We start from the raw sequence: 26,888 nt of genomic DNA, 5'->3' as shown, positions 1-26,888 counted from the left end.
TAATAGTAGTAGTACTAGTAATAACAATGCGCATGCAAAATGTATGCAATCAGCACAGTAAGTGCAGTGCCGCGCAGTGCATGGCAGATAGCACGTACAGTATGTGCCTACCTACCTACCAAGGTAGGTGGGTAGGCATACCCCGCACCGAGCAGGAGAAGCTCCTTCCTCAAACAGTACGATACAATCTAGCTTTAGGGGAACGTATTTAACCCTCCATTCTCTCTACATGCAACTTGGTGTTTTGCCAGAACGGAGCATTCGTTTTTGATCCTAATATAGTTGAGTGATTTTGATTGACCATTTCCTGAAAGTAAAGGAGACGATAGTATGTCTCTCCCACGGCCATACAGCCATTGGTTGCCTAGGCTGGCTGCGCTCCATCGTTTCATCCCCCAGGTCAGTAATTCCCGCATGGCTGTGCCACAGCGTCTCCTGATCTTCGCGTCGAGTTGACAAGCTGTAGTTTCATCATCTCTCACCACCCAGGTTAGATGATGATGATGATGCCGCTCACCGTCCTGAGAATGAGATCGTCCGCGCCGCCCGCCAAAGTTGAAACTATCGATCTAGGTAGATCTGCCCCGCAGCCCCGCCGACGGGACAACAAATGACAGACCCTCCTTTTTGAGGCTGAGCACGCGTGGCGTGTTGCCAGCTGATACGAGTGCTGTTTCAACAGTCTGAACCTTCGTCTGGTCTAGTTGTTTAATCTCTTATTTATCCTTCTCTTTCTCCTTCATCCCATCGATCAATCCATCAGCCACCCCAACAGAATATATACATATACAATGTCCGGAGAATACGGCTACTCCCGCTCCGACGTCCCCTCCGCCGAATACGGCGGCGGCGGCGGCTCCTCCGCCTCCAACTACTACCACTACCCCCGTGTCGACTTCGACAACGACGACTTCTCCGGAGCCATCTCCCAGGCGCGGCACCACGCTGACGATGACGACGATGTGAAGAAATCATCCTTCTTCTCCGAAGCCATCTCCTTCCTGAAGCAGAACAAGGGCCGGTTCACCGGTTCCGACAACGACAATGACCTCGACGATCAGAAGTTCATCGGGGCTCATCAATCGCTGTACGGTGGTGGTGAGAGTGAGAGTGGTTCTTCGCACGATGCGAATTCTCTCGGAATGGGTGCCGCGCTGCAGGCGCTGAAGCTGTTGACTGCCTCTCCAGAGGGGGAGGACCAGAGCCAGGGAGGTGGATCGGCCAAGGATAAGCTGATCGGGCTGGCCATGGCCCAGGCGGGGAAGTTGTGGGAGGAGAAGCATGGAGGTGGGAGTGTGGTGAGTACCTTTTCTACCTACCTACCTAATCTATCATATCTTCTATGTACCGTATTTGCTCTACACAGAGCTGACTTGCAACAGGACGGAGACAAGCAATCCGCAATCAACGCCGCCGCGGAGATGGCGCTGAAGCTGTACCTGAAGAGCCAGGGCAGCGGGCTCAACGGCACAGGTGGTCCAAGTGGACTGATGAGCCTGGCGAGCAAGTTCCTCCAGTAAAATAGATGCTGCTAAACTGGATTCCGAACCAGTTTTTAGTCGTCTGATCTGATATGCACTTTTTTCTTGTCGTTGCTTTTTTACTTGTGATCATTGTACTGGTGCTGTATGTACAGTAGTACAGTACTTACGTATCACGGCTGTATTTTCCACGGATGACTCTTCTAGGGTATGTTATGAGGGATCCCCTCGAGCGTAAATGTCGTCTTCGTCAGTGCCTCGATGATTGCACGTCTCAAATGCATTCTGATGTCGAAGCCTTCGACCTCCACTAATGAAAACGAAGTGAGGGAAGACTGAACTTGGAGGCGCTCTGTGACATCCGGAGGTGAGCAAAGAAGAGTTCATGGTGGGGTAGCAGATCATTAACGAGAAAAGTTAGAGGGAGGCTCAGTCTAGGCCTACTACTTTTCAACGTACGCAGTACACAGTAGATCGAATGTGCCAGCCTGCCAGTCGAATAATGTCACGTTCAAATCCATGGCGAAGGTCGAATCAATATCATCGCTGTATGCCAGTCAACTGATAGATGAATGCAGGGCTCCAGGTGACGTGCCTATCAAGTACCAGAGCCTTCACACCACGCTCCCAGGCAACCGGAAGGCAGCCTCCCAGCCATGGGAAAACTGCACTGTTGAGGTTGATTCGTTTGGGCTTGCAGCAACGTCGTTTGCTTGGTGACACGTCGCCACTTCACCATTCAATGGATCTGAAGGCGCTTGACCCATCCGCCGGAGCCGCACGAATAAGGCTTGAGAGAGGGACGATAGCGGAGCCTTGGACATGGTGACCCAGAACCAGAGGGGGAATCTGATATATCACCCAAAACGGGTATATACAGCTCATCCTTGCACTTACCTGCCTTGATGCAGCAGATGAACCAACACAAAAGACGCGAATTTCTCATGAATCAACAGCGGAAATTATTATCTTCCTGTGGGAAATGTCGCAGGTAGCATGAGTAAAGGGATTTCCCCACATTGAGGTCAAATTCACGCTTTATTCACGCTTTTCTTTTTCTTTGTTTCGTTCTTTCTTTTTGATCCCTTCCTACCCGCACTAGGAATTCCCCGACACTGATATTTTCTACTGTGTTAAAACATCAGCTCATACCTATTTTCTGAAGATCGATCCAAGTCCTTGCATGTTCCCATCTGCTCGTGAAATTTAGATGCAGGCTTTTATCTCTTCTAGAACGACCAGTGACAGTCATGGCGCAAAGAGAGGAGCCTTTGCTGCAAGCAGTCTTCAACCATATTGCACTCCCCCCTCGTCTTCCCGGTCGGGTGGACGAGGAGATGGAAGATGTTGAGATGGCTCTCATCACGCGTATTCTTAAAGCAGTGGATGACATCCACATCGGTACAAGCCGCACAGAGGAAAAAGCATCTGATGGAGGCTGGAGCTCTCTTCGGCGGTCACTTGAGCTCTGCCGTGCCATTCGTGATGGCAGCAGAGTGCTCGCTGAGAGTCTTTCAAACATCCAACGAGGAGAGGGCGTTATCATTCATGTGGCGGAGCAGAACGCCGGACTCCTAATCCGAAGAGAATTGCGGTTTGTCCTCAAAATCAACCGAGATATTGTTTATATAAAAGCATGGCGATATCTAACCGCAAAGGGTGCAGTAATGAAATAGAGAGTGTTATTGTCGAAGGCTTTGAGGCATCGCCAACTGCCGGAAGCGTCTTGTCATCCCCGAATGCTTTGCTATGTGAATTCCCCGGCGTTTCCGTGTCGGTTCCACTTTCGCAGTTCCTGCAGCCAGCATTCCTGGAGAACCTGTCGGCGTTCTTGGAGCAGGCAACCATTGAGCCCATCAAGAGATTTGCAGCACATACCAGAAAGGCAGGCGTGGATGTCGCGGAGTGTCGGGATACAGCCGATCCTGCGCTCATCACCCAGATGTTAATGACACTTCTGGAAGCGTACGGCACCCGTGATCGTCCGGCTATTTTACGCAAAAGAATAAGAGACGATGTCTGCTGGGAACACTCTGAGCAACCGTGGAGACGAAGCGCCTTCTGGCTGGTCCTCCGCGTAAGCGCGCAGCGGCTTCTCTGCTTCCTTCGCGGTCCCGAAGAGGGTCGTGTATATTACAAATTTCTCCAGTGCATCCTTCATTCTCGTCTTTTGCAAGATTGCCTGGGTGTATTGAACATAGAATCCTGTCATTTCCTTCGGGCCAAATTATGCCGTCGTCTGGCGAAGCTTGAAGCCGAAAGAAGCGTTGCTTCCGTGGAGAGTCGTGACACCTATGCCATTTTGTTTGGCATCGTTGGGCCTATATGCAGAGAAGCAATACACATGGCAACAGAGCAGATGGATAGGGGCTGGAAGTTTTTCAAGCGAACTATGCAGAAGCAGGTCCCAACTCTTCCATTGCGCGCAAGCGATGGCGATCTCCGCCTCACTCTGGCGAATAGTGCACCGTACCTCCAGCAGGTTTTGCACCTTTCCAAAGGCTACAAAATCAAACCCTTCCGAATCTCCTACCCTCCGGCCGGTGATGCTACCAACAAAGCCGCTCTCGCACCCATGCAGATGTTTGCTCGACGCTACTTTCGCCTTGCGGAGACAGAAGCGAGCTTTCATGACACGATTCGGGTCACGCAGTCTGAGCTTTCAGGGAGTGCTTGCTCGCGGCTAGCAAGTGTTATTGAAACCTATTTGGAGACGGTGTCGGATACATATGAATGCAACACGGTGGAAAAAAGTCTCACGCTGCTGAACCTGTTCGAACTATGGGTCGCAATGGACAAATCTGCTATCGAAAGCTTCCCTCTGCTGCAGGACTACCATCCCGGCTGTCCTCCAGAAGCGCTAGATGTTCTACAGCTACCGCGGCTCCGCGATATGGAACGTCTGCAGGAAGCCCAAGAGTATCTCTGTCGCCGTTGCACACAATGTCTGTTTCCTTCCTTGACTATTTTCGCTGACCCGGGGAAAGATTGCATTGCTGTCCGTTTTTTTCAGGATTCCCGCCACTCTGCACCCCTGCAGGTACTGAAGGAAGCCATTGAGAGTGCGTCATCAACAGCTCGCAAAGCTAAAGAGAGAGAGCTTATAAGAGAAAGTGAGAGATACGAGACGTTATCTCGGCAAATTTCGAGTTCGGTGTGCTCCTGTAAACGCAAAGCGGATGGGACGCTGGACATTCGTGGCTGTACGCACTGTTACTGGAGGCGGCAACGACGGCGTCTTCACATCAATGTATACGAGGACTACCTGCCGTCGGCTGACGTCCAAAAGAAGGCAGTTTTATTTGAATTGGCTATACCAGCATCGTTGGCCGCTTACCGGGATGCTACATGGAGGATCCTTTGCACTTTTGGACTTCCCAAGAGCGACCTGCAGTCCAGGGCGACCCCTCCAACCATGTTATTACGCGATTATGAGCCTCTGAAGAGATTTAACCAGGGTCACCCTGACAGGATTAGCCTAGCGTCGACGAAAAAGTCCTTTCTTGTCAGCCATTACAAAGGATTTCGTCTGCCGGTCTCAGCTTCCGATGTGCTTCTTCCAATGGCATTGGACTTTGCCTATTACGATATTCAAGGTAAACGCTGGTCGAAAGATCTGCCCAAACCGTTAACTTTTGGTCACTATTTGGGACTTGACCAGTCAGTCCTGAATCTCTTGAGAGTCCAAGACTGCTCCAAATTTGCTGCGGAGAGCAGTGGGCCGTCCTCATACGAAATTGTCGCCAGTCAGACCAAGTGCCCGCCTCAGTTGACAGTCCATGAATTCACGGCGTACCAAAGCCTTCTTTCTGGGAAAAATTGTCGCTGGATATCCATGTTGCGTGAACTTGGTTCGTCCAATGTCAACTTCAGCTTAGAGGCTACCATGTATCTGTATAATTATCTTGCTGTCCAGGCTGGACCGATGCAGGGCGAGGACACTCTGCGAATGATACACGGTGTCTTTAGGGATGTGGCCTTTTGCACCCAATTAATCAGGCAAGTTCAACAGCATCTCGAGATCATTTCCAGCAACTGGCGAGAGTCCTACTGCATGGAAATGTTACTGACACTAATCCTGCGCCTCTGCGATCTTGGAGCTGGAGAATCTGCTGACAATGCCCTGACACTTTTGCTGCAAGTGCGACAGACCACTCTGCGGTGGATCCATGAATTGCGGGAAGAACTGCATAATTCAGTGGATGCTGAGGCCACTGTACGACTGTCGAGGTACAGCTTCCTAGCCGCACTGCTATGCAAACGGACCTTTTCAGTGCATGCCGACTATTGTAGTATCTGGGCTCCTGAAGAGGTCCAGTGCTTTGTTGAAGCTTCAATCGCTCTTCAGGAAAGTCTGAATACCGATCCGGCGTCCCTTCCTCCGCTGGACCGCAGCTTGCTGATCCGTGATCTGAAAATGACATTCCACATGCGAAACGTTTTGCGGAGCTCTGTTCAAGCTCACTTGCACAGCTTGGAATCGGCCATTCATCATTCCTGGCCTGAGGCTGAGGGCTGCGTGAGGACATATGGCAGTTGGCGGTTTTCGGAATGGTGGGTGGTCTCTACTGTTGAGGCCACAGACATGACGGCTTCACAAGTGGTCCATTACCATGTCCTGGAAGGTCACTTGTTGATCAACAATAAACCTCTGGGCAGGTTGCCCCAAGGACTTCGAGAGTCTGAGATAGTTACCGAACTTTTTGAGCATCAGCATTTGCTCACCTTCCCTTCCCCCCTGCCAGGCATGACTTATATGCTGGCCAGTCGATGGGGTGGACACCAGATCCATCTGGGCCTCCGGAACGGGCGGCCGGTGATTCAGGCTCGCATTCAAGGATGTCTGCTTGAGTACGTGGATCGATCCATCTTCGGAACTGGCGAGGAGAGTGATCTCCCAAGCCCCCTGATTCATGACTGTGTCCATTGGCTGAATCTCAACACGGGGCAGCTGGAATTCAGGAAAAGGCCCAAGATATGGAAGCACAACCGCTTAGGTAATTGGTTCCTCGATGTTCGTACTCGCAGGGCGTGGCGCCGCCAGGTGTTCCTGGTCGACCCTCATAGTGCGCTCTTCCGCCGCATCGCCGGCATTTTCCGATATTTTGAGGATGCCGAGCGATTGACTGTGTACCAGCCATCTCAGAACAATCTGACGGTGGAACTCAAGAGAATGGACCTTGAGTTCCGAGTCAACCGGAAGGGTCTCTTACAATCTAAACAGCTCCGTTCCGAGATCGATCCTGACCAGGACGCCGGAACGTGGTATGGATTGGAGAGTAAGATCGTGCTGCGAGATGCCAGGAATCATCTTCAGCGGAGCGTCATCGTTCCCATCGGCCCGCTGAAGTATCATCGACATGGCCCCCATGTAGCTGTTCGTGTCATGAACGACGGACGCTACGGGCGATACCACATTGACAAGGTTCTCGGGCGGCTGCACTGTGCCACCGAGCCTCTTCTGATGTATACGAAGGCACAACTGCATGCCTTTACATCCTTTGTCCTCCCTGACCCTCTCACTGGTCGTTCCGGTACTGAGGAGGCGCTGGCTTGTTTTGCGTCTGGGTCCAGTCAGCCCTGGACGTTTTCTTCTCCTCATCAGTTGCAGCCACTTGTCAACGTGGCTCGGCTCACACCGAAGCGTCAATATTATCCGAAAGGTCTGCGCCGCCAACAGATCGTTTCATGGAATCCAGAGCTCACCGTGACTATTCAACATGATCATTTCCGCACCGTCGTCGAGACGATCTTGGGAGAACTCCAAAAGCTCGCTGTATTTTCTGCTACCTCTGACATACGGCTGCCGGAATTGGATCTGGATGATGAGCCTCACCTCCGCAAACGAAGTTATACTCGTCGTCGTCGATATGAACGGCCAGATTCGTTTCCGTGCGAATGGATAGACAATGAGGATCAGGTGTACGAGGCGCGAGATCGCGTAAAGAGAAGCGCAGCCACCGACCGCGTCTCCGAAGTCGTTCATCTGCTGCGTCTACAGCCGTCGTCAATCCACACCACTCACGGGCTGATCCAGCTACTTCAGAAGGAGCCGTTCATTAAAGGTTACGGCCAAACGTTCTCCAAACCGATCCTTAGTGATCTTCTCGCGACAAACATAAGCCTCGAATGGGGCGCAATCGTGAACCTCTGCAGACGCACTGGCAAAGAAGATCGCGATGGTCTCATCTTCAAGCTGGGTGCGATTGCGTTTACCACCGACAAGGTCAGCATGGGACTGCTGAGAAGTGCGGCTGCTTTTTCTTCTCTCTGTGATTTGCAAACCTTGGATCTCCCTCCTCATCCTTCCTACGACAATTTCCAATATAACCAGGAGCCCACCATTGAGATCCTGACGGACTTGATACGACCTTGCTGTAGACCGTACGCCTCAGATATACCAAGCGTCCGTCAGCGTTGGAATACCGCTGATCAGGAAACTAAGGAATACGAGGCACGCTGCGAGCTGGAATGTCGGGCCCTGGCTGCTAACCTTCTGGAACAGTGGCCGTGCTCGGAGCCCACTGTTGGTGATTTCTCTGGAACGAGAGTAGATATTGAGGAAGCGCTAGATAGCATCCGACCGGCATGGATACGCCTTTTTCGCAACTGGGAGTTCTCTCGGCACCTTGCAGAGGTCCAGCGCATCCTGGCCCACCATACAACAAAGTCTAACTTTATATCTCCGGTGATGGCCCAAACTAATTGGTCATATTGGCCTGTCCCGAACCAGAAAAGAGATGCCGTTTCGCTACCTGACGACTTGCTACAGAAGAATGGACCCAGCCTGGCCTCCAGAAGTCAAACATCTTTCGTCGATACCACGATTCAAAGTCAGAAGATGAAGAAGCTATCTGTCCGGTCGACTTGTGCCTCCGAGATACAGGAACTTAAATATATTGTTAATCCAATGACACGGTCCCAGGACCTGCTTCGGAGACAGTATGGAGAAGACTTGATGGACAGCGTAACTGCGCTCGAAAAGCGCCATGATATGGAAAAATTGTCTCAGTGGTTGCCTCTAAGTGATCTCGAAGGGAGGATCGCTGGAGCTCAGAAAGTCGTAATGGACCGATTTCAAGCCATCACCGATGCTTTCATCGCCGGTGAATCTCAGCACTTCTGGTTGCGCATCGGCAACCTGTGGCCTTGCATCACAACAGTCACCTTACTTGAGCAGCTGCGAACAACCGCCAGGCGCCGTTTCGGTGCACAGATGAAGGAAGCCATAATAAAGTATGCCGAGTCTATCACGCAGCTCCAGTATCTCATGCGTGTTTTTGATGCGCAGAGGAAACAAGATTCCCGTCGGCTCCAGGAAGAGTTGCAAAATCCCGGCCATGGTAATTGGAAAGTGCAAGACTATCCCGACTGGATCCTTCTCGAGATTGACGCCAATATCTATATCCGCGATGACCAGGTGGATGTCGCTCGTGCCACCATCTCGCCACCATCGGGTTCGAATTCAGTTCTTCAGATGAATATGGGCCAAGGTAAGTAACATGGTAAAGATAGGGACCATTTTTCATCGTCCGAATGCTAACACGTCTTGGAGGGAAAACGTCTGTGATTATGCCCATGGTAGCATGCGCGCTTGCCAACCAAAAGAACCTTGCGCGTGTGATAGTACCCAAAGCATTGCTCCTGCAGACGGCCCAGACCCTGCAATCTAGGATAGGAGGACTGGTGGGCAGAGAGATCCGACACATCCCATTTTCGCGCAAGTCGTCTACCGCCCCTAGCACTGTAGAAATCTACAGGGCACTCCATGAGACTATCCTAGAACGATCAGGTATCCTTCTCACGCTTCCCGAGCATGTATTGTCCTTCATGCTCAGCGGGCTTCAAAGTCTATCGGAGACTCGTTTAAAGAGCGCAAGAGCCATGATCAAAACGCAAGCCTGGATCAATAGTGTCGCTCGGGATATGCTCGATGAATCAGACTTTACCTTGGCTACCAAGACTCAACTGATCTACCCGAGTGGCGCGCAGTTAGCCTTAGACGGACACCCACACCGTTGGAAAGTGCCGCAGGTCCTGCTAAGCTTGATCGAATCGCACTTGGATGGGCTTGTTAAGGAATTTCCGCGCAGCCTGGAGGTCGTACAGCGTCCTTCTGGAGGATTTCCGTTCATTCACTTCCTGAGACCAGACGCTGAGAACGCTTTGCACCAACGCCTTGTGAACGACATTTGTGCTGGCCGAACTTCAATACTCCCTCCAGTCCCAAAGGACGACCAAAACGCAATAAGGACTTTTCTTTCCCATGCCCAAGCAGATACTGTGGTTACTAAACGTGCTTTGGGAGCTTTTGACGGACATTTAGTGGCCACGAAGAATCTCTTCTTGCTCCGCGGGTTGCTGGTCCATGGCATTCTCCTTCTCTGTCTCAAGAAAAGATGGAATGTGCAGTATGGCCTGCATCCGCAACGCGATCCAATTGCGGTTCCCTTCCATGCCAAAGGGGTTCCGTCGGATCAGGCAGAGTGGGGTCATCCTGATGTGGCGATCCTTTTCACCTGTCTGTCGTTCTATTATAACGGGCTTACAATCCCACAGCTGCGCCAGACCCTCCAGCATCTCCTGCGCGCAGACGACCCGGCTGGCGAGTACGATCGTTGGACGCATCACTCGGCCACTCTTCCGGAGCATCTGCGGCATTGGAACGTGATCAATATTGAGGATGAGGGACAAATCAAGGAAATCTGGCACCACTTGCGCTTTGTGGTAATCGTGATTAATGACTTCTTGAACCACTTCGTCTTCCCCGTCCATGCCAAGCAATTTTGCCAAAAGCTGCAAGCGTCCGGATGGGATATCCCTTTGTTTACACCTAGTCGAGAAAACTCTTCTGGGGATGCTGCCCAGGAGTCTAGTCCTCGGCGCCAGCTAACCACCGGGTTCAGCGGGACGAACGACAACCGTCGGATGCTCCCCCTCACGATTCGACAACGGGATCTTCCTGGTTTATCTCATACCAATGCAGAAGTTCTCACGTACTTGTTACAACCGCGGAATAGGTCATATATGGTCGCCGCCCATCCAGATGGAAGACGACTTTCGGAGGTTGAATTCCTCTGTAGGCTACGAGACATGGACATACGCCTCCTAATCGACGCCGGTGCGCATATTCTGGAGCTGGATAACAAAGGCCTTGTCCGACAGTGGCTGGAAGTGGCTCATGAGGCACCGGCAGCAGTCTACTTCGATGAAAACAATAAAGCCTGGGTGCTATATCGCAACGGAAAGGATGTACCGTTACTCGCGTCTCCATTCGTCGAAAACCTAGAAGATTGTCTTGTATACCTCGACGAGGCTCACACCCGTGGCACTGACCTAAAATTTCCAGAGAACGCGCGGGGGGCGTTGACCCTAAGTCTCGGCCAGACGAAAGATCACACCGTTCAAGGTACTCTCTGTTCTAACCCTCATTGTACATAACCTTTCCGTCAGACTTGATCTAACCAACTACATATAGCTGCCATGAGATTACGACTCCTGAGGACGACACAGTCTGTGGTTTTTGTCGCACAGCCTGAAGTTCATCAAAGTCTCCTGGATCATCGTCAAAAAGCCCCCGAAGAAAAGATCGATTCCTCGGATGTTGTCGGCTGGCTTTTCGAGCAAACATGTCGTAACAATGACCAAATGCGACATTTATACCTAGCCCAGGGATTCGACTTCTGCCGTCGGAAGCACGCCGGATCCAGATACACGAACTTCCTCACGGACTCGCAGCATCGAGCCGCATACCTGGCCACATTAATGCAGTCGGAGAGACAGACGCTCGACCAACTGTATGCACCAACGTCAGAAAATCAATATGGAATCACCGAATTTGACGGCAGTGGAGCGTTACGCGATTTCTGGGAGGCACTAAAGGAGCATGCCGAATCCCTGAAGAATACGAACGACACAGATCTTCGTGGTTCAGCCTTTGAAGAGGTTGAGCAGGAGCGTGAGGTTGCTTCCCAGGTCGAGGAGGTGCGACAGGTACAACGTCCGGTGCACTTCAAAGCGCTTACCTTTCCTGGACTGCATCCGGCTATCCTGCATTTTGCGAAGACAGGCAAGCCGCTACTTGGATCAAGCGGATACAAGCCAGCCTTCTCAGCCCTGCAGCAAACGACACTGGGCCGGAAACATCAAATTGGTCCTGTTAAAGGCTCTAATCTTTACGTTTCGGAAGAGTATACCAGGACCATCCTCAGAGGAGGTAGCATCTGGCATGACGACTTTCTCGTGAGTGGGGGTCCTTCCTCTCTACACTCTTGGAATGAGCTAACTACCTAGATGCAGCGCCCAGTGCATTGGGTTCTCTGGAGCCCAAAAAATCAGACGGCGATCGTCATTATCCCGGAAGAGGCAGACGAGCTTGCTCCCGTCATTCGGGACCTTGAACAGCCAGGAGCGCATCTCCTCGTCTATGCCGCCCCAGTCACAAAACGAATGCTACATTTTAACAAGTTGGCATTCTACTGCCTGCCAAGTGTCCGGGGAAAGACGAAGCCATCCAAATCGCTCATACTTGAATTGGGCATTCTGGCGGGGCGCCTGTATTTCGAGTTCGACGAGTATGGCCAAATTTTGAAGTATCTTGACCGAGACCATGCTGGTGTCAGTGAGGCGAAGGATCAACTGGGAGGGACGACATTGCCAGCAAAAAACCTGACGAGTTTCCTTGAGGAGTGGTTCACCGTCACCCGGAAAGGACAGGATTTTGAGCACACTCCCATGGGCTACGTCTGTCACGGTCTGCGGCTCTGGCAGCATCATCCGTTTTTTACGACCCGACAAGGTGGTTACGACAGTCTGGGTAAGGGGAGCAATAAAGTGTCAACATGGCTGCATCATAACGCAAATGGCCACGCCATGAGTGACTCTGAAAATGAAGGGAGCATAGCCAGCGAACCCGAGTTCGACGATATCCGTGGGGAGGACATGTACAATGGTGAAATGCCAAATGGCCATGATAATGGTGGACTCTGAGGGCTTACAATTTATTCATGGGACTGACTCTTTAGATTTTGTATATGCTGGGCGGATGATCTGCAAGGGGAATTGAGTTCTGTGGGAGGTTTTTTGGACGAACCCCCACCCAAAAATAGCAATATTTTCTGCACTGGTTAAAGGATGATTTTGGAATTGTAGTCCATTGTCAATTTTTGGTGTATTCCCCAGTGTCCCCTCTGCAGTCTGGGGGGAATCTAGGATACAGACGCGTCCCTATTCGCGCTCGTCTAACTGATCCTTTTTGACCACGATCATCTGGCGCTATATAGCACCGTCATTTATGACGGAGTAAGATGCCATGTCATGGCTTTAGCGTACTGGAAGAAAGAGGTAGAACAGCATTAGTGAGATGATATAAAGGCGATTTTTTGATTTAAGCGTTTGGTCCGGGATGCCGAAACTTTTGTTTGCTATTACGCTGGCAGTTACTGATATCCAAGTGCATCGATTCTTTTTTTTTTTTAAGTACAATGGTGAGTTTGAAAATCTGCTGTCTTATCGATTTTGTACCTTTCTAATAATAAAGTACAATTACCTATCTATTAGACCATAAAGTCACTTAGTAACTGGCCCTAGTGGCAACCTTGAACTTTGCTATCGAGAGAACACAGAAGAGAGAGAGTTTTGCAGACTCAAGAACTGGAGACTGTGAAGGCAGGTTCTAGGACTACAGCATCCTAATACCTTGGACAATACCACCCCTGTAAAAAGATTTTTTTCTTTTGTTTTGTGACTTGAACTTAGCTATCTCGTCCGCCCCTCGTCCATGCATGCATGCCTGCATCCATTCATTTATGCCATGTCAAAGAGCTCAGCTGACACTTTAGACACCAGTACCTACAGTACTTAAAAAACAACACCTTCCATCAAGAAAAGAAAAGAAAAGTACCACTTGCTTTTCAAATACGAATACAAATACAAACAAAGCTAAACTACTTACCTAACCTACCTCCTATCCTCCTGTCCTTCTACTAACTATATAATCCGGTAACGATGGATAATACCTCCACCACCACCACCATCCCCGACTTCCTCCCCTACCCATACAACCCCTCCACGGAGGCCAACCTCCGCTTCTTCCACGTCTACGACGAGAACCTCTCCCAAACCCCCTACATCCCCGGATATGGGATCCAATCCGGCGACATCAACGTCTACTGCATGCGCTAATGCCACCGCATCACGGTCCCGCAACTCGCGAAACATCTCGACTGGCGCCAGCGCGAGCCAACCTCGTTCGTCTCGCCGTTCGGAGATTTTGTGTCTGTGCTCCGTGAAGCTTTGAGGAGGAAGGGCAATCCTAATGTCTACGATCCGGCGACAGGGCAGTGGCGGCGGAGAGGCACGGTGCAAGGGGTTGTACCGGAATGGGGTGTTCTTTTTCTCGACGCAGGATCTGGTTTCGGAGCGGATGCTAGGGTCAGACGCGGGTCTTGCTCTTTGGGGGACGTGGTTTGCGATAGATTTCATTCCTGATGGGGTGGTGGAGGATGTCCTACCTGATTCGAAACCTGTTAACTAAGGGCGCTCGATATACACTACTTTTGATAGCCGATGAGTTCTTACACATTTTACCAAATTCTTCAATTTTCTATCTACCAAACCAAATCACGGCCCACAATAGCCCTGCGCCAAAGAACAGGCAGGCTCTCTGACAGGCCTCTCTATCCTACCCCCATCTACCAAACCTTCGCAATGCTTAAAAAAAAGGAGACAAGAGACTCAACTCCCAAGAAGGATGTGCAAGATGAAGAAAAAGAAATAGGATAGAAAGACAAGCACAGTACAGTACATAGGGTATGGCCGTGTACAGTACCTCAGTGATTAAAACGGAAAAAATAGAACAAAGGAAAGCCAAACGCTCTGGGTATGGATGGATGACGACCGCCTGAACAATATAACCACATCGACAACCCAGCTCAGGCATGACGATTCGTAAAAAGCAGAGAAAGAAATTCCTCCAGATGAAAATGTCACAGGGAAAGAGGAGGAAAAGGGAACCGCTAAGTTAAACGTTTTATCAACAAATGCAAGAGAGAAATTACAACACGGTATCACCTTTCCATTTCGAACCAGAGTGGTGCGATCGATTTCACCAGTCATCGTCGTCATCGTCCTTCCCATGCATAGCGCTCTGGCGAGCTCTCAAGGCCTCTGCGAGACCACCGGCGAGGCTCGCGTTCGAAGAACTGTTTGGCGTACCGCGTCCGCTACCTCCGGAGGAATCGTGCGAGTTCATGCTGACGGCGCTGTCACGAGGGGCAGGCGGGGGAGCGGGCTTCCGCCCGATGGGTCTCTTCGCTGGAGGAGCTGGCGGTGTCGGCTTGGCCTTTGCGGCAGCGGCCGCAGCTGCTGCGCCATTCGTTTTCGGTGCTGTAGGTGGAGGAGGAGGTGCAGGCTTGGGAGCAGGCGCAGCAGGTGCAGCTTGCTCCTCAAGGTAGGCCTCTGGAGCCCAGCCTTGGACAGAGGTTGTCATATTCATACATAACCACCAGCCTGTAACTGATTAGTCGTTGATAACTGTAGGAGACAGAGGGGATACATACCATTGCCTTCCTTAGACACGATCTGGACGATCTCGCCAGCACGTATTGAAAGCTCGTTGGAGCGGTCGCTGGTGAAGTCATACAGAACCTTGGCAGTCTTCTTCGCAGCTGGGGGAGCGGCAGGAGGTGGAGGCGGCGGCGCCTTATTAGACCGCGTAGAAGCTGTCGACGCGGTCCGGGTATGAGAGGCCGCAGCTGCAGCGACAGGTTGGGGGACGACCCTTGGCTGTGCGGGAGCAGCTGGCTGCGGAGTAGACTGAGGTGTAGGTCTTGCAGCCGGTGCTGGGGTTGGCCGTAGCTTCGACGGACCGCCTCCTGGCCCACCTGGACGCAGCAGCTTGCCTTTCGTCACCGGTCTTGCAGCGACTTGCTTCGGTTTTGGCGTTGGCTTCGAGACCGAGTTCGGCGGCTCACCCGGCCCAGTGTGGATCGTACCGCTCTTATAAATGTCATCACGGGGAACGGCAGGATCCTTGACAGCTTTAACGGTTGCCATCTTGCCCGGTTTCTTGTTGTACTCGATCCTGTACCTTTATAAGCACTGCATCTGATATGAAGACATTAATAGCACTTACGTCTCTCCGATCTTCAGATTCAACTGGCCGCGCAAGGCGTTGGTAAGGTGAGTGAAGAACTCGGTCTTGAAAACGCAGCTGATGAGCGGATCGGGCTCCTGCGGAGAACCAACGACAATGGAAAACCAGTCATCTTTGAGATTGGACGTGCTGACGGTTTTGATTGCGCCGACGGGGATCGTACGCTCCGACGAGATGACCAACTGGTTGTTGACGATGTTCTGCACCACGATGTAGACGTGCCTGCTTGTCAAAACCAGAATACGCGGCGATGGCTTGCTCGAACGACCAAATTTAGAAACCAGGATCTCGCAGCGGGAGGAGAACAGAATGGGATCCGATCCTCCAATGCCAGCGCCATTGCGGATCATCTCTCCGGGACCGCCGTCGTTGCCAACACCAATGTAATCACCCATGAATCTGCGAGATCCCAGGAGACTCATTCGTCTGCGTTCCTTCTTGCCTTGCAGAATCTGGTGACCCTGGTCACGCAGCTTGATGTACTCAAGACCACCAGTGGTACGACGCCAGAAACGTTGAATGCGAGTGGCACATTCAGCACGATACCGAAGGTAGTTTCGCCAGGCACGCTGGATCCTGATAGCCATGTTGTGCCAGTAGCGGTCTCGCATGTGTTCCAGGGCGAACAGCGTCTCGGGCGTCTTGATAAAGGCCTTGGTAACACCCATCTGGTATTCTTCGGCGGGTATACCGGTGTCCTTCAAGATCTGCCGGGCACCAGACTCCGCATCGCCAGTCCAGGTGTAGTCACCCGCGTACGACGTCTTTGGCGATAGCAGGTAGAAGCGCTCCACGAATTTATCGAAGGTTTGACGGTATGCAAACCCTGCACGACGGATACGCACGTTCTCCTGAAGACCAAGATACTTGATCTGATGCAGGACGTTGGCTTCGTTGTACTCCTTTGGAGATTTGTTCTCGTTCGGCTTGATGGTACGGATGTAGGATGGCTGAGCCTTCATCAACGTCGCCACCAGGTCGTTTGCCGAAGCCTTGATCTTATCGCCAGCAGTAGGCGGGCGTCTCTTGTCATCCTGGTTGACCTGGTTGGGGAAGAGTGTGTGGATGAAGCTGTTTGAGCTGGATCCAACAAGGTTGAGCAGATCCTTCAACAGTTGATCCTTGTTCTTGTCAGTCATGCCTTCGACGGCGTAGCTGACATCTCCGGCATAGTGCTTGATGATAAACTGGCCCTGGCGACTTTCGAAGTTCGGGTTCGAAGAAAGGAAGTTGAGTCTTCCCACGAATGTCTGATCCGCGGCAGCAGAATCGGCATGGGCAGTCGCACAAGCATCGTTCAGCGCGGCGAACACACCAGGTGGCCGCTTGTCCTCGATCAACGAGCAGACGACCTTGTTGTCAAAGTAGGTGATGGGCGTCCACTTGATCTGCTCACGAGCATACTCCTCCTGCTCCGTTTTCAAAGTCAACTGAATGAAAATTTGTTGAAGCTTCTCGTTGACATAGTTGATACAGAGCTGCTCAAAAGAGTTTCTCTCGAAGATTTCAAACCCATAGATATCAAGGATACCAATGGAATTCGCAACAGCTCCTCGTGCCGTCAAAGAATTGTTGACACGCTCAACAATCCAATCGAAGAGATTGAAGTAGATAGCCTTGGCAAGAGCGTCCCGGACGGCGGTGGCTTGGACAGTGTTCAGCGGGACCTCGTAGACAGAGCCTCTGCGACCTCCGCGAGCGGTCTCCATGATACGCAAAGTGAGCGCCTTGTTCACCTGCGCAGGATCGACCTCGAGGAGGTAGGCGACGAAGTCGACGACGGACTGGTCCGTGATCGACGCGTTGGACGAGTCATCCTCGACAAACTGGATATTTCCAAGCCACAAAATAGCGGCCAGCATGCGGAAGACGTTGTCCTGTTCAGCCTGGCTCATACCAATGATTCTCATCGCTTCTAGGGTATCTTTGAAATCCGCAGCATCATCAACGCCAGGAACATCGAAACATTTCGATCTACTCGTGTAGATATAAGACTGTGGTTGCTGGACACCGAAGCTGTCTGGTTGCGAAATTAGCCTCCATCGGGCTGCAAAAAGGACCAGGCCCGCTTACCTCTATACTCTTGCGGCGCAGCCTTCGTGAACTGGTAAAAGATGTGGAAGTTCCGCTCGTTCGTAATCTGGCTGACTACTCTCGATTTCTCGAGCAAGTAGTTCGTGATGTTCGCACCAATGGGTTCACCGTTGGCGTTGAACTCCAGCTCCAGATACTTTCCGAAACGCGACGAGTTGTTGTTCCGCAACGTTTTCGCATTTCCAAAAGATTCAAGAAGCGGGTTGGTGGCCAACACCATGTCCTTCGTCTGCTGGATGGACGAGTCGCTCCCTCCCGAGACGCTCGCGATATACTGCATGATTCGCTTTGCGGCTTCCGTTTTGCCGGCACCCGACTCGCCGGAGATGATCACACATTGGTTCTCCTTGTATGCTTTCATGTTGTAGTAGCCCGACTCTGCCACCGCGAAGACGTGAGGAGGGACTTCGAGACGGTTCTTCCCGCGGTATGACTCGAGGACTTGGTCGGTGTAGATGCCCACTGCGACGGGGTCAGCGACGAGCTGCATCCGGATATGGGGGTTCAGAAGCACTCACAGTCTCGGAACGGGTTGACAGAGACCAGCACATGGCCGATATATGTCTGTCGGAGTTGAGTGAGCCTGGATTCCTGACAACAGCGCATATCCCGCGACCACCTACATAGATCTCGCCATGTTCGAAGCGGATTTTCAAGTTGTCGTTGATGGCCTCGTTCGAGACCTTGCTGAGCAGTGTCAGATCCGAGACACCAATCTCCTTCTTCTTGGTGGACTCGAAGACAGCCTTCTTGACCTGGGGTTTCCCCCCGCCGCGGCCGTCGCCAACATCGGCCGTTCCTTTGGAGCGACCGAAGCGACCCTTCTTCTCACCACCAGCAGGGCGTCGAGATTGACCCTAAACACAAAGTGCGCAATTAGTAACAGTGCTCTCATAATGCCACAGGCGCGGGGGTTTGGGTGAACTCACCATCTTTCATTAACACGCCCAGGCGCAAACTCACTGCCAGATCTGACCTATCAGTTCCACGCTGTTATCTCCTGAATGCACCGCAACCAGGAGAAGACAAGAACACGCCTGTAGACAAAAAAGAGCTGTTCATGAAAGTCTCCTACCAGGCGTCAGGCGGCACCAAAAAAAAGAATGCCCGAGCAGCAAGATAGGAGAAGGACCTGATGTGAAAGCGAGAGGATGAGCGAAACTACAGCTTCCGGCTTCACCGTCGGGCTCATGCCCAGACTCATGATGCAGCATGCGGCGGGCGGCTGCGCCACATCGGTGTGGCTCCGGGGGGCTTGGGCAGGCAAAACGCGCAATCTCGCCGGGCTTCCCTGGTTCACGGCGCCGCGCGCTCCCTCGGACTGGCCCCGGCTTGCTCGGCTGTTCCTGGCCTAGAAGACTTTTTCTGCTGCCTTGGCCATAGATATGAACAGTGGCAAGGTGTTGTTGCCTTTACCGTGACAAGGTGAAGTTCATCTTGTGTAATCATTTTTTAAGATCTCTCGAAGCTAATTGAGTCCAGTGTATTCTGGTTGCGGAGAGGGAAACACGTTCATCACACAGGGAGAACGTTGGGCACAAAAGGGAGCCGTACTAAATCTCACGCGACCTAGCGGGATAATTATATGTCTTCAAATCGAGACTATCTTATTCTAGAACAGACCATTTGCAGACCAGCCCACACACGGATACCGTTTCCCCTAAACTTTAAGCATTAGAAAAGACTGGGATTTTTTCGGGATGCGGGCGGAGTACCGACAAAATATACACTCCGTACACGGCTATAAATTCATGCAGATCCCTATACACCATACCCCTGAGGACCATGCGCAGATAGACTAAACTCAAAGCTTCTCAAAGATTCGAGACCACTTTAAACAATGCTTACTGTGTACCGAGTTACTCACGGACCCTGATCCCCTTCCCAGAACTCCAGAATCCTCCTCGCCGTTTCTGCATCAAAGTGATCCATCACTAGGGCCCGTCCCTTCCGTGTCCTGACGGCACGACTCAACGCGGGCAACGATGGGAACAGGTCGCTCAGGATATTGGTGTCCGTCTCCGAAAGAAGATGGTACGGAGCAGACGTAGTGTGAGCCAGCAGTGATGTGGGGAGCGATGGAGAGGGGTTCGGTTGGGGTGTATTCGCGAGGCCGTTGATGTACTCTTGCATGGAGGGGAGGAAGGCAGCGGAGTCTTGGATCGGGATGATTGGAATGGAGATGGGTAGGGTGTCTAAGAGACTGGATGATATATATATCTGTCAGTCTCATTCAGTGGATAATGGATGAGGATACTGGATGGCGATTGCGTGTCTGCATGTGTACTGTACGTACAGCGCTTGGGCATCCACGAGTCCATCCAGAATGCATCTCCCACTCGCGCTGGTGAATGCTTCTTCGGAGAGGAGGAATGCAATGGCGATGCCTCGACCACCTGTAGAGGTGGAGAACTGCTCCAATCTGGTGGTTGTATCCTGTCCATTGGGAGGCTGGGATGAAGGTGTGAGAAGGATCACGCGAAGCTGTTGCTGGCGTCGACTACTAGGTATTTCAAAGACGAAGTCATGGGTCTCGAGGCGAGACTCTGCAGAAGATTGTCAACAAGATATTCGATACAAGTAGAACAAGGATGAGTAGAGACCTCGAAGGCTCATCTCCGGCCCCGATGTTAGAATCGGCCCAAGCACCCTCCACACGGGACGATTTCGTAGGGAAGAGCAGAACATCGTAATCCTGAAGGCTAGTAAAGTCACGCTTGATTTTAAATATCCCTATCTCTATGATCTAGGGCTTGCGATGTATGTATATACAGCGATGAAGAAACAAGGAAGTGGAGAGAGGGGATCAGTTCACATGGTTCATGTCGTGAGATGCAGCTGCCATGGTCCAGTATATGCAAGAGAACAAAATCGACACCTCGAACAACCAAACCATAAAAACATCGTCAACAATGATATGCACCTTCCCATAAGCATGAAGAGGGGTATCTAGAGGGAAAAGAAAATTGTCTATGCTCGATCAAAGAAATGGTCTAGATTCGTGTCATCGAGCAACCCTGGAAATCCGTGAAGGGGTCTTCGGGTATTTTATTCGCTCTTAGATTCTGGTTTGGCTGTCCCAAAGACTGATTGTATCCATGAACCCAGCGTTGACTTGTCCTGTGAGTACTGCGGCTCTTGAGCTTCCTTGGGAGCAGGTTGTTGAGCCTGGGGCTTTTGGCCCTCCTTACCGAATGAGAAAATTGATGACAGGCGCGCCCGCCAGCCATTCGCCCTCGCTTCCTCCTCTTCCTCTTTCTGCTCTAACTCCCACACTTCGCGTGGTATGATCCTCTGATCGGATTTCGAGTTGCCCTCATGGGTCTTGGACTTGAGTTCCAGGAGCTCCTTCTCCAAAGCAACCAAGGCCCTCCGGGCAGCTTTCTCAGACTGCTCCAGCTCGACCAATCGCCCCTCTACATCTTCCCTTCGACTTGTCTCCTTCCGTCTCGATCTCCATGACTCGAAGACTATCAATCCACCAGCCACCATAAACAGGAACGCCTCGCTGATGAAGTTGGCTCCGGAATCGATGGCTTTTGCCTCCGACAGCGGTCGGATATGCGGTACGGGCGGCGCTGGTTTCGCAGCCTCCATCGCCGCCTCTTTTGCTTTCGCAGCTGCCGCTTCTTCCGCTTTGGTCTCAGCTTCGGTTTTCACGGTCGGGACGGTGGGCTGGTGCTTCTTCGCCTCAGCTTCTGCAGCTCGCTTTGCGGCTCGCTTCTCGGCAGCCGCGGTGTCTCGAAGGAGGCCTAATCGCATCCGCATGTCCAGTCTATGGAGAGACTGCGCGAAGGAGACGCAGATACGCCGGAAGCGTTCATGTTCGCGGGCTTGTGCTTTGATTTGATTCTTCACACGGTCAGCATGTGTGTCTCACTTCCCACGGTGTAGTAGGTCAGGACATACGGCAATAGGTTTTGAGAGGGTGCGGATAAGCAGAGAGGAGAGTTTCAAGGTGATTGACATGGTGGGATATGCGATGTAGGTATCTTGATCGTCTGTTTAGTTCGCTTGGCGGGGTCGCGAGTGAGAAATGAGAACTCTCAGGGAAAACCCGGAGGATTTAGGAGGGGTAATTCTCCATGGAATGCAGCCTAAGGCGCTGCAGGCTCTGGATCACACATATATTAATGTCCACACAGAACTCAGCCTTCCCTCTATCCGAAGTCACCGTAAGGCATCGAAAGCCTAATCTTAGCAGCTCCGCCGCGTTCCTAGTGACGACTCCACCGGCACCCGTGCTGGATGATGTAAGCGGTGAGTCTTGTTGTTCCGGCGCCGGACCCCGTGTTTATTCATTTCCTGTTACAGCAAACGACTGCCAGCCACCAATTATTCCTACGGAGCATATTCTCTCCACACGCCCACTGCAAGGTTGCGCAGAGTTCTCGTAGCACCACGGGGTTTGGTGTTGGTGTTTATGTGTAGTTCTTTATTACGGGCACTGCATTTGGTAAGCATGCCTGTTGCCGCTTTAGTTTCTTTTTCATCTTAGGGGCACTTTTTGGTTCTTGATCCCTTGGCCGTGGACTTTCTGAAACTGATCATCACAACAGGAGTAAGGACTCAAACCTGCGCTCTTTGTGATACCATTCCTTTCGATATATCCTGCTTTGCGCTGAAATAATTTACGACTGTTACGACTGCTTTGCACTGCATTTCTTGATTCGATGAACGTTCGCACGGGTTCAGAACAAATCGCAATACTTTGAGAACGAGTCGAAGACCTGACCGGGCCTTCTCGAGGGAGAGATGGAAGCATTGTCCCCGCGATCCACGAACGTTCCGGTCAAACCAAAAGCCAACGTGAATCGACCAAAGCCCGAGCGGGATGCGGCTCCTGCCGCAGCTGCCCAAAAGGCAGCACCGCCCAAGCATCATCCACACCATGCGCGACCGCCTCCACCCGTTGTCACGGAACCAGGTGAAGATGGGGAGAGATACGCGACCGGTCCTTTCCTCGGAAAGGGTGGCTTTGCTGTCTGCTACGAAGGGAAGTTGCTGCGCAACGGCCGTATATTTGCAATGAAGGTGGTGAAATCGGAAATGAATCAGAGGAAAATGGAAGAGAAGGTTCGGTCCGGAGCGTCTCCAGAATGCGAATGGGAAACGAAAAATTGACCGAATCTTTAGTTTCGAACAGAGCTCCAAATCCATTCGAAGATGCGACATCCGAATATCGTCCAATTCCATCGCGCGTTCGCCTTCGATAGGAATACCTACGTCGTTCTGGAGCTTTGCCCGAACGGATCCGTCATGGACATGGTCAGGAAGCGAAAATGTCTGAGTCTACCCGAAGTGAGGCGGTTCATGATCCAGCTTTGCGGAGCGGTTAAATATATGCATAAGCGGAATGTGGCGCACCGGGACTTAAAGATGGGCAATCTGTTCCTGGACCACAATATGGATATCAAAGTCGGCGATTTCGGGTTGGCAGCGATCATCGTCACGGAAAAGGACGAGAAGCGAAGGAGGACTCTGTGCGGCACACCCAACTATATTGCTCCGGAAGTGCTCGATAAAAGCAAGGGCGGACACACACAGAAAGTAGATATCTGGTCATTGGGTGTGATATGGTGAGTCCTTGTCATGTATATGCTTCGACGGCCAGCACACTTACCAAAACCCCAGTTTTGCAATGCTCGCCGGGTATCCTCCCTTTCAATCGAAGACCCAGGAGGAAATCTACAGGAAGGTCAGGAATCTGAGCTACGTCTGGCCTAAGGAGTCAGAGTGCGGAAATTACATACCGACAGAAGCCAAGACTTTGGTCAGCTGGTGTCTCAGTTTGTCGGAAGACGAGCGGCCTGAGGCTGACCAGATCGTCGAGCATGACTTCTTCAACATGTATAACGGTTGTATCCCGCGGAAGCTGGATCCGGACTGCCGTTTCAACAGGCCTGTTTGGCTGAAGTCAGAAGACCCACGTGGAGATTGCATGGCCACGGGCCACAGCTTAGACTACGATGAGAAGTATATGGAGAAAGCCGCGCACATCAGCAATCCAGAGCAGCGTTATCTGTTCTGCAAGGACCAGTTCTTTGCCGAATGCGGCGTAGGCAGAAAACCCGATGGATCAGTGCGCAAGGCTGCGGGCAAGAACTCCTCAAAGTCCGCTTACTCTGAGTGCATTGTGGAGGATGAGAGGGGACTCCAGCCGGTAATTCCTTTACCGGATGGCTTTGTCTACAAGTACCCTCATTATCCCGATGGAGACTGGAGTGTTGGCAAGGTGACTGCCCGTGAAGACAGTCTTGAAACTATTCCAGATGACATCTATGATTCGGATATGCCAAACGGATCCCTGAGAAACGACCCAGCATCTCTAGCCAGGACACAGGCTGCTCTTGCTGCTGCACAGATGCGGCGAATGGAGACGCAGCCGCAAAGTCACGCGGCAATGCTCCGCCAGCAAGCTCTACCATCTCGTGCCCCTACTAGAAAGGTCTCGGCACCCCGAGGCCCGCCTACAGGAGCTCGACCACCTGAAGCGATGATACGACCAGATCCCGAAGTACCTCCTGCTGCTGCACCGCCTCCAGGGGGTTTGGCCGAGCGGCCTATTCGCCCACGGCGCGGTGTTCCCCCGTCGTATTCGGCGACTCTCCGTGATTTAGATAGGATTGTGGCCGGACCGATGCCTACGTCGAACAGTGTTCAAACAGGGCTAATGGTTGGGAAGACTCGCTCGCAATCGAGGAGACAGCGTGAAGCAGCCAATCAGGAGATGCCTCCTGCTCCTGTGCCGTCTGATGTGCGCGATGAAGTCGAGCCGATGCCGGCACGCCCGCCTCCAGATAATAGGGAGCAGTATCAACGTCGACCGTCTGCGCCAAAAGTGGAAGCAAGAGTTCCATCCAGGGAAAAGGAGAACGGAATGCCGGCCCCACGCAGGAAGCCGTCGGCAGAGAATTGGCAACCCCAAGGGAACGTGGAAGAGCCTGTCTCACGCGGGAAACTATCAATAGAGAACCGACGACCGTCAGGAAGTGTGGAAGAGCCCATTCCACGCGGGAAGCCATCAGTAGAGACGCGGGGACCGTCAGAAACCGTGGACGAAAATCCTCAGAGGATTGTTCGTAGCAAGACAGTTTCGTCAGGAAACAAGCCGCGCTCAACCCTTGGTCTTAGTCCGCTTATCCATCCTGATGAAAAAGTTGAACTTTTGCAAGGATCCTCACCTGGGGATGTGCTTAAAGATATGAGACTCCTGCTCACCAACTTGATGCCTTATCACACCACTCGCCGCCGCCACCAGCCGCCAGCCAGAAGAGCGCCCCATGCCTATGTCATCAAGTGGGTTGACTATACCAATCGGTATGGAATCGGATACGTACTAGATGATGGGAGCGTGGGATGTGTTTTCAAGGCTGAGAACGGCCAACCGGCAAGTGGCGTCGTGGTGAGGGACGGTGAGAGACACATCCGTCGCAAGGCGCGCTGCCTTGAAAAACGTGATGGGTATACCTACTCTGAGGCTGATCAGCTAGTTCCCCGAAACGGCAAGCCCGTGGAATTCTACGAAAACTGTGACGATGGCCCTATGCATAGTCGTGGTATCCGAAGGGTAATGGTACAGCCCACAGTGTTCGAGGTTAGAAGTTCAAGCAGCGGCTCCGGAGGACCTGGAGTGAGGGTTCGTATGGACGCTGGCATTGAGTGTGCAAAATGTGAGGCGGAGAAAGTCAAGCGGGTCAAGCTTGTAGACCAGTTCGGAAAGTACATGATAGGTTCTTTAGGCAGACATGGTGATGAAGGGTCTCTGGACGACGACATGCTGCCAACGAGCAGCGCCGGTCACTATGTCAAGTTCTATCAGCGGCTGGGAAATGTCGGCGTTTGGGGATTCGGGGATGGTGCCTTCCAGGTAAGCCATTTTACTGTTGGCATATTGGGAGCAAAGTTGTTAACGAACCGCGCTTTAGTTCAACTTCCCTGACCATACAAAGCTCGTCATCTCCCATGGAAGAACCCGAAACTCATCCCCTTGGATAGACTTCTACCATTTATCCCCTTCCGCGGCTCGTTACCTCGCTGCCAAAGGCAGGATGCATCCCTCTGGCTTTGATACCCGCGCTGTGGCCTCGGACGAGGCGGCAAGTTTCCTTGCTATTGCAGGCTCGCCTCCCTCCAGCTCCGCAGATGAAAGACTTCGTGAAGTCCTCGATGCAAACTCGTTCGTGCAGAAAATTGAATTTGTGAAAGACGTCTTGAAAGGCTGGATCCAATTTGGACGACTGGGAGGCCGGCCACAAACGTCTAATGAAGGCAATAGCCATACCTCCGAAATCTTCTGGGAAGGGCCCCAAGAACGTCCGTCCGCTGGAGGAAACGGAGGCAAGTTCGTGTGGGTAACTGTCGGTGCCCAGGGAGGTGATGGGGAGTATGTCTCCATATCCCTGAAGCCCGACCAGGAACAAGGACAATCAGGGAACATGGACTCGAAACACGAAAGGGAAGTGGAAGCGTTAAGAGAGAGGCTAAAGTCGTTGGGAGGCTCAGGCTAGCTTCGAGGGTTGTTACGCCGGCATATCTTGCGTCTTGATTGTCGATTTTCCGTTTTGGGGACTTAGGGTTGGTTTCTTATATATCTCTTACCTTGGTTTATTCTTCTTCTTGTACAGCCTAGTTATGGCCGGGCGAACTTACGGGAATCGGATGAGGGCGTTTTGTACCTAGGTAGTGTCTTTCTAGTCAAAATGGAGTTGATGACTTATGACCTTATGTTCTTTGCTTTGCTGCAGTCCAGCCATTCATCACGGCTATTGAATCTGTGCCATATCTCACCAGGAGCATAGTACCCGCATTATCTCTTCCCCTCGCAGCAGTTTAGCCCGACGATAAGCCCTATGGATGGACGCACGTGACGACGCTCACATCGCGACGTTGTGATGACAAATTGAGCCGGGTTCCAACCCCCTGGAGTTTCTTCAGGCGTTCCATAATGTCCTATCATCTAACTATTAATATCCGATCAACATAGGATAATTGACTAATCATACCATTAATAGCCCTGCATCTCCATTTCCGCGGCAAAGTTGACTGATAACGGATCGCAGGTACTCGGCACGTGCGGTGCAGTTTGTACTGTGTTCTCTTACCCTCAAGAAGAACCTTTGGGAATTCCTACCATTATCAATTTACTTATTTATCTT

General features: G+C 51.8%; 7 protein-coding genes across 7 annotated transcripts; 4 read left to right on the top strand and 3 right to left on the bottom strand.

Moving 5' to 3' along the window:
• Positions 1 to 791: 791 nt before the first annotated feature.
• On the top strand, positions 792 to 1,520 carry VTN00DRAFT_5324 (uncharacterized protein; the record flags this gene model as incomplete). The annotated part of the gene is made up of 2 exons (XM_069431843.1): positions 792 to 1,298; positions 1,383 to 1,520. The coding sequence occupies 2 exons, from the start codon at positions 792 to 794 to the stop codon at positions 1,518 to 1,520; spliced, it is 645 nt and encodes a 214-aa protein (XP_069287761.1).
• A 1,211-nt stretch (positions 1,521 to 2,731) lies between these two features.
• On the top strand, positions 2,732 to 12,470 carry VTN00DRAFT_5323 (uncharacterized protein; the record flags this gene model as incomplete). The annotated part of the gene is made up of 6 exons (XM_069431842.1): positions 2,732 to 3,075; positions 3,147 to 8,974; positions 9,067 to 10,890; positions 10,960 to 11,278; positions 11,330 to 11,723; positions 11,781 to 12,470. 6 exons carry the CDS (start codon positions 2,732 to 2,734, stop codon positions 12,468 to 12,470), a joined length of 9,399 nt encoding a protein of 3,132 aa, XP_069287760.1.
• Positions 12,471 to 13,487: 1,017 nt separating this feature from the next.
• On the top strand, positions 13,488 to 14,016 carry VTN00DRAFT_5322 (uncharacterized protein; the record flags this gene model as incomplete). The annotated part of the gene is made up of 2 exons (XM_069431841.1): positions 13,488 to 13,646; positions 13,819 to 14,016. The coding sequence occupies 2 exons, from the start codon at positions 13,488 to 13,490 to the stop codon at positions 14,014 to 14,016; spliced, it is 357 nt and encodes a 118-aa protein (XP_069287759.1).
• Positions 14,017 to 14,586: 570 nt separating this feature from the next.
• VTN00DRAFT_5321 (uncharacterized protein) lies at positions 14,587 to 18,662 on the bottom strand (the record flags this gene model as incomplete). Its single annotated transcript, XM_069431840.1, has 7 exons — positions 14,587 to 14,990; positions 15,041 to 15,564; positions 15,616 to 17,656; positions 17,710 to 18,192; positions 18,249 to 18,294; positions 18,354 to 18,587; positions 18,660 to 18,662. The coding sequence occupies 7 exons, from the start codon at positions 18,660 to 18,662 to the stop codon at positions 14,587 to 14,589; spliced, it is 3,735 nt and encodes a 1,244-aa protein (XP_069287758.1).
• Positions 18,663 to 19,593: 931 nt separating this feature from the next.
• Positions 19,594 to 20,418, bottom strand: VTN00DRAFT_5320 (uncharacterized protein; the record flags this gene model as incomplete). Its single annotated transcript, XM_069431839.1, has 3 exons — positions 19,594 to 19,933; positions 20,027 to 20,276; positions 20,334 to 20,418. 3 exons carry the CDS (start codon positions 20,416 to 20,418, stop codon positions 19,594 to 19,596), a joined length of 675 nt encoding a protein of 224 aa, XP_069287757.1.
• Positions 20,419 to 20,778: 360 nt separating this feature from the next.
• Positions 20,779 to 21,699, bottom strand: VTN00DRAFT_5319 (uncharacterized protein; the record flags this gene model as incomplete). Its single annotated transcript, XM_069431837.1, has 2 exons — positions 20,779 to 21,582; positions 21,640 to 21,699. The coding sequence occupies 2 exons, from the start codon at positions 21,697 to 21,699 to the stop codon at positions 20,779 to 20,781; spliced, it is 864 nt and encodes a 287-aa protein (XP_069287756.1).
• Positions 21,700 to 22,485: 786 nt separating this feature from the next.
• VTN00DRAFT_5318 (uncharacterized protein) lies at positions 22,486 to 26,240 on the top strand (the record flags this gene model as incomplete). The annotated part of the gene is made up of 4 exons (XM_069431836.1): positions 22,486 to 22,806; positions 22,867 to 23,309; positions 23,365 to 25,600; positions 25,659 to 26,240. 4 exons carry the CDS (start codon positions 22,486 to 22,488, stop codon positions 26,238 to 26,240), a joined length of 3,582 nt encoding a protein of 1,193 aa, XP_069287755.1.
• Between the last annotated feature and the right edge of the window lie 648 nt (positions 26,241 to 26,888).

Source organism: Thermoascus crustaceus (assembly GCF_041956765.1).
Source record: "Thermoascus crustaceus strain CBS 181.67 unplaced genomic scaffold VTN00scaffold_3, whole genome shotgun sequence".
In the NCBI taxonomy this organism is placed as follows: Eukaryota; Fungi; Ascomycota; class Eurotiomycetes; order Eurotiales; family Thermoascaceae; genus Thermoascus; species Thermoascus crustaceus.
The sequence above is the reverse complement of the archived record's forward strand: the minus strand, read 5'-3'. Positions and strand labels throughout refer to the sequence as shown.